General features: G+C 60.6%; 1 protein-coding gene across 3 annotated transcripts; it reads right to left on the bottom strand.

Annotated features, from left to right (window-relative positions):
• Positions 1-353: 353 nt before the first annotated feature.
• On the bottom strand, positions 354-5,775 carry ASB6 (ankyrin repeat and SOCS box containing 6). Of its 3 annotated transcripts, XM_043916623.1 has the most exons (7): positions 5,525-5,665; positions 5,078-5,220; positions 4,292-4,473; positions 3,181-3,287; positions 2,977-3,085; positions 1,922-2,008; positions 354-1,822 (listed from the first exon to the last, which is right to left on the bottom strand). In XM_043916623.1, the coding sequence occupies exons 3-7, from the start codon at positions 4,359-4,361 to the stop codon at positions 1,155-1,157; spliced, it is 1,041 nt and encodes a 346-aa protein (XP_043772558.1). In that variant the 5' UTR covers positions 4,362-4,473; positions 5,078-5,220; positions 5,525-5,665; the 3' UTR covers positions 354-1,154. The 3 variants fall into 3 exon arrangements, with proteins under 3 accessions (XP_043772558.1, XP_043772556.1, XP_043772557.1); XM_043916621.1 differs by lacking the exon at positions 5,078-5,220 and having other exon boundaries at positions 5,525-5,775; XM_043916622.1 differs by having other exon boundaries at positions 5,078-5,665.
• Positions 5,776-7,574: the final 1,799 nt, after the last annotated feature.

The raw sequence follows: 7,574 nt of genomic DNA, 5'->3' as shown, positions 1-7,574 counted from the left end.
GGGCTGGGGGCAAGTCCACGTTCCTGGTGCTGTTGGGAGATGGGGGATGTCCACATTTCTGGTGCTGGTGGTGATGGGCCCTGGCATCCTAACGTGACGGTCACCACAGCCTGTGGCAAGGGGAGAGGCCGGAGCGTCACTCCTGGCTATGCCTTGTGGCTCCTCCTCGGGGGGTGTTTTCAAAAATAAAGGGGTGAAGCCTCTCCCGGAAAGGCCCTGGCCCGTCTGGATGGTGCTTGTCTTTACTGGGACAGCTGTGTCGTGGGCCTGCCACCCCTCCCTCCTGACTGCCGTGGGATCCTTCACCCTGAACTCGGAAGGTGGTGGGTGTGTGTGAACGTTACACAAGGACCTTTAAGGCCAAGAGAAATCATTTTAATCTTATAAATATATCCTTTAGTCGCCTCAGCTTATCTCCAAGGCAGTTACACAACTCACACTGACCACCTTGTGTGACCCACAGGCGGCCTGCCGAGGGCTCAACACAGGGCGGACGCTGGCTTTCACCCTTGGTAGCGTTTCCCATCAGATGAACCCTCACGATGTGAGACATTTCAGAAAGACAGCGCAGTCATGCATGATTGCTTGTTAGAAGGCGTGGTCCCCAAACCCCAGGTTTGGCATGAACAGCTGCCACCCGGGCAGGGCCCTGGCCCTTGCTGGGCAGGGTGGCGGGTGGCTTGGCCCCAGAGCTATAGAAGCTGGCCGGAGTTAGCTCAGCTCTCCCTGCCTGCCCCGAAGCGCTTATTTTTTTTGACAGAATCTTGGGTGAAGAGTCAATGGTCTTGGCCGGGCTGCACCCCACAGGCCCCTCCTGGCATCTCCACGCAGGCCAGGCCGGCTTCCTGCAGAGGGCCCGGGCGTGGAGCCCCCTTGCTTCTCGGAGTGCCCGGCACTCCCCATCAGGAGGGTCTGCTTGTCCTAAACCCTGTCCCCGCTTCCACTGTGGGCCGAGGCTCGGAGTCACTGCCAGGGGAAGCGGGGGCAGTCTCCCTCCAGAGAGAGGCCTTCCTCCGCTGGAGTGCTTGCCGCCACCGGGCTCCACCCTGCGCCTCTGACAGGTGGACCGAAGGCTGTCCCCTCGGGCCGCCCAGGTACTTGAATCACCCACATGCCAATGGGGCTGCCCAGACCCTGCCCCCTAGCCCGGACGGTCAGATGTCATCCTCGACGGCGCCGCTGTGCTCGCTGAGGAGGTACCACTTGAGCCTGTCCGGCAGAGGTAGGGCCTTGACCTTGGCGTCCACGGGCCACGGCTGAAGGTAGAGGCGGATGCACACGCGGCATAGGTGTTTGAGGGGCGGGGGGTAGCTCTCCAGCTGCCTCAGGGAGACGTGCAGGGCCTGGATCTTGTCCGCCAGGCTGCCCACGGGGTGGATGTCAAAGTTTTCGGGCAGCTGGAGCTTCTGGGAGTTAGTCACCATGAGATCCAGCACGGTCTCCGCCTTGCGCAGCAGGTCCGCGTGGCTCTCGTCCTCCGCACAGCCTGGGTGGGAGCAGAGCCTCTCGAAGATGATGTGGAAGCCGGACCAGCAGGACGCGCCGTGCAGGGAGCAGTTGTAGGCGGCTCCCGACTCCAGCAGGAAGCGCAGCAGGGGGAAGTGCAGCTTGAAGCTTTTGAGGCAAATGTGCGTGAGGGACTCGTGGGCCGGGCACTCGCTGGGGTCGGCACCGTGGGCCAGCAGCAGCTGCGTGACTTGGAAGCAGAAGCGGTTGATCAGCTGGGCCTCCTCTTTGTCGCCTCCCACTGTCTCGCCCAGCAGGAAGATGATGCAGGTGAACACCGTGTCTCCGTCTTTGGTAGTGGCCTTGACATCCGCCCCTAGGAGAGCCAGGAGGGGGAAAAGGTGGGAGGAGGCCTTCAGCCCCGGCAGAGCCACGCCTCATGGTCCGGGGGGCCGTGTGGAAGGGTGGGGCTCACCTCCTTCCAGCAGGAGCCGGATGTTCTCGGTGTTGTGGATCTGCACCCCATCACTGCTGGCCAGAGCATGAAGCAGGGCTGTCTTACCTAGGGAGGGAGAGCCAGTGAGGCAGGAAGTGGGAGGTGGGGAAGCCAAGGTCAGGCCAGGCCAGCCCAGGGGTGGGAGAGGAAATATAGACCCTCAGGACCAGAGAATGAAGGTTAAAAACAACTCATCTTGGGGATTTCCCTGTGGTCTAGTGGCTAGGACGCTGCACACCCAATGCTGGGGGTCTGGGTTTGATCCCGGGTCTAGATCCCATACGCTACAACTAAGACCCAGTGCAGCCAAATAAATATATTAAAAAACCAAAACTGATCTCGGGCTTCCCTGGTGGCTCAGTGGTAAAGAATCCACCTGCCAGTGCAGGAGACACAGGTCTGATCCCTGGTCTGGAAGATCCCACATCAGCAGAGCAGCTAAGCCCGTGCTGCAGGGCCCGGGAGCCGCAGCTACTGAGTCCACACGCCCTGGGACCCGTGTTCCCCAAGAGAAGCCTCCAAAATGGAAAGACTGCACACCACAACCAGAAAGGAGCCCCCACTCGCCACAACTAGATCAACATTCACATACCAACGAAGACCCAGCACAGCCAAAAATAAATTATTAAAAAAAAAAAAAAAACCAAACTGACCTCTCAGCTACGGCTGAGGGTGACAGGTTTCTGGCCGTTTTCTCTCCACTGACACAAACACGGGACCAGAAGGGCCAGGAGAAGTAGGATTTTTCTGGACCCTGAGATGCTACCTGAGACCCAGCCTGGGTGGAAGGAAGGCCCGTCACTCAGGAGCTGAGCACACAGGTCCAGCTCCTGCAGATGCCCTCGTGGGGCCAAGATGCACCGCCTCCTGCGCCTCTGTGAGTCAGCAGAAGGCAGCAGCGTGCACCCAGCCGTGCTATGTCATCAGACGGGTTGCCTCCAGTCTGCCTGCCGAGCCATCACCCCAGCTCGCCCGGGGTTGCCTCACGAGGCAGTCTGGCCCAGCCTGGCCTGCTTTTCTCCAGGGGCACCCACCATGCTTGTCGGCCGCATTGACATCTGCTCCGAGGTCCAGGAGGCGTTGCAGGCAGGGCAGGCGCTCTGGCTCCTCGCTGGCCAGGTCCAGGGGGCTGCTCTCGTGGATCTGAGCCGAGAAAGCACAGCCAGGTTGGCCCCGGGGCCTGTGAGCGGCTCGGGGCCCCAGCCACACCCCTCCTGTAGAGCAGGGCTGGCCCTCACCCGGTCCCTGCGGTTGACGTCGGCCCCGTGGCGCACCAGCAGCTCCACCATGTCCGGCTGGTTCCGTAGGACGGCGATGTGCAGCGCCGTGTAGTAGGTGACCGGGTCTGAAGGCGCAGACACAGCTCACATCAGCCTTGCCTGCCGGCACATTCTCACGGAATCCCAGGACCAGCCTGGCAGCCCGGCCCCAACGCTGTGACCCAAGGGCTCCCGGCACCGCGAGGGGTCAGGACACAGCTGTCCTCGTCGGACGCTAGGGTACTCAGTCAGGCCTAGTTTCGGGTCCTGGGGAGGCGTTCCAATGAACGGACAAGGTACTTAACCTGGGTTTCAGTCCCTTTTGTAAAACAGGACCTAAAACAAGGCTGTGCGGATGAATACCCACAAATGCTCAAAGCTGGGTCTCCCAAGTGACTGACTGCAGAATGCCTCAGGCGCCTCCCCCAGCTCCTTGACCTCCCAGGAGCCCAGCAGCCTCTGAGCCTGTCCTCCAAAGGGCAGGAGAAACATGCCCGGCACGCCCTGTATCAGCACAAAAACCCCCACTGGGAACAAGTCAGTCCGGAGTGTCTCCTGGCTGACCTTGCCTGCCCCCCCAGCCCCCACCCAGGGCGAAACAAAGAGGGAAGGAAGATGGCTCCATCAACACTCCCGGGCACACCAGCGAGACGCCAACACTGGCCGGCTGTGATTTATGCCCAATGTGTCTCATCTGTTTCCCCCTCTGCCCGTGGCAGGAACCAGCATGCAGCATGGCTCAGAACCAGTGGCAGAAAATTACTTTCTCTTAGCTCTGGGCACAGCGCCAGCAGCCCCATTTTCGCATTAATGGAAGCAAGGATTTAGCTGAGAGCTGGGGGAAAGTTTGCTAAGTCAATCACCTGATAGAAGCAGTGACCAACTTGCTCCTGATCAGAGGTGGTTAAGGGCCACTGGGAAACCTGCAGGGGGATGGGAGGCCACCCAGTGTGGGCTTCCTTAGTCATCACCCGTGGCACAGATGAGGGCAGCACCTTCCAAAAGCAGAGTCTGAAGGCTGGACCGCCCACCCCCAGCAGGGCCACACTTAAGCCATGCATCCTCCCCAGCCCTCCGGGCTCCGGCAGACCTTCGAAGTTGAGGTTGGCTCCATTCCGCAGGAGCACGGCGGCCGCGCGTGCCAGCCCCAGTTCTGCCATCTTCAGCAGGGCATTGCTCACGCCTTCCTGGTAAAATGGAGACTGGGCTTTTCTCTCAAGCAGCTCGGTGAGAACAAGGATGCGGCTCTCCTCACTGGCGGCATAACTGGGCCTGGGGCAGGAGAGAGGACCAGCTGAGGGTGGGACCTGCTGGCTGGGCACCCAGTGGCCTTTGGTTTCCCGCAGTCACCCCCATGTTGTCCCCCCCACCTCCCACCCCAGGCAGGGCCCTGGCTCCATGGGGCAGAAAGTCTCTTCCGAAAAGGTTGGTGGGAGAAAGAGGACCAAGCTGGATCTCTTCAATGGAGCAGACTCCTCAGGTCTGCTGAGAAAGGACTGGGGCTGTCATCAACCTCCTTCCAAGTCACCCATACCACCTGGCCCCTGGCTTGGGTACAAAGCCTCATACACCTGCGCTGTCGGCACTGAAGGGAACCCTTGTGGCCAAGGGCAAGAACCAGACACCGACTGACCCGGGGCTGAGGGTGCTGCACCCCAGCTCAGGCCACCCCGCAGCCACAGCGATCAGCAGATCTCCCGAAGCCCGATCACACTCAGAGACGTTCGGTCCACCGAAGGCAGAGGCACCCAGAAAGCCCTTTGCACCACAGCCCCAACCCGCCTGCCCACCTCGACAATTCCAACTGATGCCCGAAACACACCCCCATCCCCCTCTCCTCGGCTCTTTTCTCCGCTCCACGTAAGGCAGTATATACCACTTTAACCACTGTCAGCCTTTCCTCTCTGGGGGCACGATCACCACGAAGGCTGAGGGTTTTAGCTCGCCGATGTAGTCTCTAAACGATGCGCTTTCTGAACAGCCTTCCCACAGGTTCGCGTTGGACAGACCCGCGCCTGTCTATACCAAACGGGAAACTCGGGGCTACAGAAAGCTCATCCCGCGCCGCGTTTACCGACTCCACCCTGCTCTTCTGCAACTCCAGGTAGAGAGCACAGGACAGGCGGGGCGCAGGGCGGGGCGCTGAGGTGGAGGCCCTGCCGCCACCCCGCCCCACGGCCCTCCCTGAGCGGGCCGCGGCCGCCTCCACCCATCCCCGCCCGCCCTCGGCCTCATCTGACAGATGAGGACACCGCCCGCCATGTTTGTGGGGACAAGGAAAGGGCTGCCGCGCCGGTCTGAGGCGGGGAAGAGCGCAAGTTACCCGTCCAGGGGCTCCTGCCGCTCGGGGTCCTGGATGCCCAAGGAGCCCAGGATAGCATCCACGAGCGGCTGGTACTCGAAGATAATCCTCCGGAAGCCATGCAGAAACGGCATAGCGGCGGCCGCAGCTTCCACCGAGGCCGAGACGCCGACTGGGGTGCGTCGCGCGGCCCGCGGTCCTGACCAGGTTCGGCCACTCGCTGAGTCCAGTTCCCAGCCCCACGCCCGGCCCGGTGCACCGCCCAACCCGGGACTACGCGCCGGAAGTCACCCGAGCGCTTCCGGCCTGCTCAGGCTCCGGGGAAGGGAGCGCGGGGGCGGCGATAGCGCCCTCTGCGGGTTCGGAGGATCGCGGTGCGATTGGGCGCGCACGCTGAGGGTGTCTTGGCTGGGCCGCCCCGCGGGACTGGAGGGTGCGGACCCGCAGCCAAGCCAGATCCCAGCCCTAGGCCCGCAAGCCCCGTTCCCGGCCCGGCCAGGCTCCGCCTTGCTATCCCGCGCGCGGCCGCTGGGAGCCGTCCGAGCTCCGCCCATTGAGCGAGCACACACCGGCCGGATCCTTGGCCAGCTCTCAGGAAGGCTGAGCCCCCGGTGCCCCCGACTTGGGTCGGACTTGGGCTCGGACCACGGCTGGGCCTGGCTTTCGCCTTCTCCCCACGCTGACTGGCAATGGGGACGATTCCTTAGCCCTGCAGCTTACTAGGGCTTCTTCCACTTTCTGCCTTGATGGACTCAATGAACTTTACTTTCATCTGTATAATGGGGATAATCAAACAAGATCTTGGGTCAAGACCTCTGTTACTGTCAGTCGAGTCTAACAGGAAGGAGCCCGAGGCTGGGGCCGCTTTTCTAGGGAGTAGAGTCTGGCCCTGCGCCTCGCATTCCAACGTCCACAACGTTACAAGGTTGTTATGCAGATCAAGGGACAAGACTTTAAAATTCCGATCAGGTCTCTGAAGACCTCATTTTGCCCCCCCTCCACTGCCTAAAGGAGTGAGAAAAGTGGGGAGTGGGGATCAGCAGGGAATCTGCCTGTAGTCCAGGAGACCCGGGTTCGATCCCTGGGTCAGGAAGATTCCCTGGAGGAGGAAATGGCAACCCACTCCGGTGTTCTTGCCTGAAGAATTCCATGGACGGAGGAGCCTGGCCAACTACAGTCCATGGGGTCGCAGAGTCAGACATGACTGAGCGACTGACGCGCGCGCACACACACGCACATACACAGAAGGCTTGCCGGAAGGGGCTCCAGACCATACAGTCCCTCAGTCCCAGCACACATCTGCCTTGGTTCTCACTCCAGGGAGAAGTACCTTCTCCTTAAGTGAAACTGGAAATTTATTTTGCTCACAAAGAAGTGGAGATTTCCAGCTTGTCTTGTAAAATCAGAGGACTGGACACCTGAGCCCAAATTCCTATCTGGCAACAAGGCCCCTCTGGATGGGCCCCTTGCCCCGGTGCACCTCAGTCTCCGCAGGAGTTCCCCTGGGGGTCTGGAAAAGGATTCACACCCCACCCCTCAGTTGATCCCCTGGCCCTCAATGGCACAGGTGCCCCCAGGTGACCCCTGGGTTTCACAACCCTGTTTGATCCCGAGTCACTTGCTCCATGGCACAGGTGAGGGGCCTAAGGGGCCTGGAGAAGGCTGGAGCACGTGGTCAGTAACCGCAGGAGGCCCATCTTCTAGACCATTCTATGGGGTGCAGGGCAGAACTGGGAGGGGTGGACACAGCCTGGTCCGAGGCCAGCCTCTACCCTGGCTTCGTTCATTCCCTGAGGCTGTGAGAACAAAGCACCAGGAACCAGGTGGCTTAAAACAACAGAAATCTGTTCTCTCCCAATCCTGGGAGCCAGAACTCTGACCTCAAAGTGTTAGCAGGGTCACGCTCCCTCTGAAGACAATAAAGAAGCTTTTTAGCATCTCTGGGCATGGCTTGGCTTGCGTTGGTATCACCTGATCTCTGCCTGGGCATGAAACAACAGACTGGTTCCAAATTGGGAAAGGAGTACATCAAGGCTGTATATTGTCACCCTGCTTATTTAACTTATATGCA

This window comes from Cervus elaphus, chromosome 11 (assembly GCF_910594005.1).
Source record: "Cervus elaphus chromosome 11, mCerEla1.1, whole genome shotgun sequence".
Taxonomy (NCBI): domain Eukaryota; kingdom Metazoa; phylum Chordata; class Mammalia; order Artiodactyla; family Cervidae; genus Cervus; species Cervus elaphus.
Note: the sequence above shows the minus strand (reverse complement) of the source record. Positions and strands in the feature narration are given on the sequence as shown.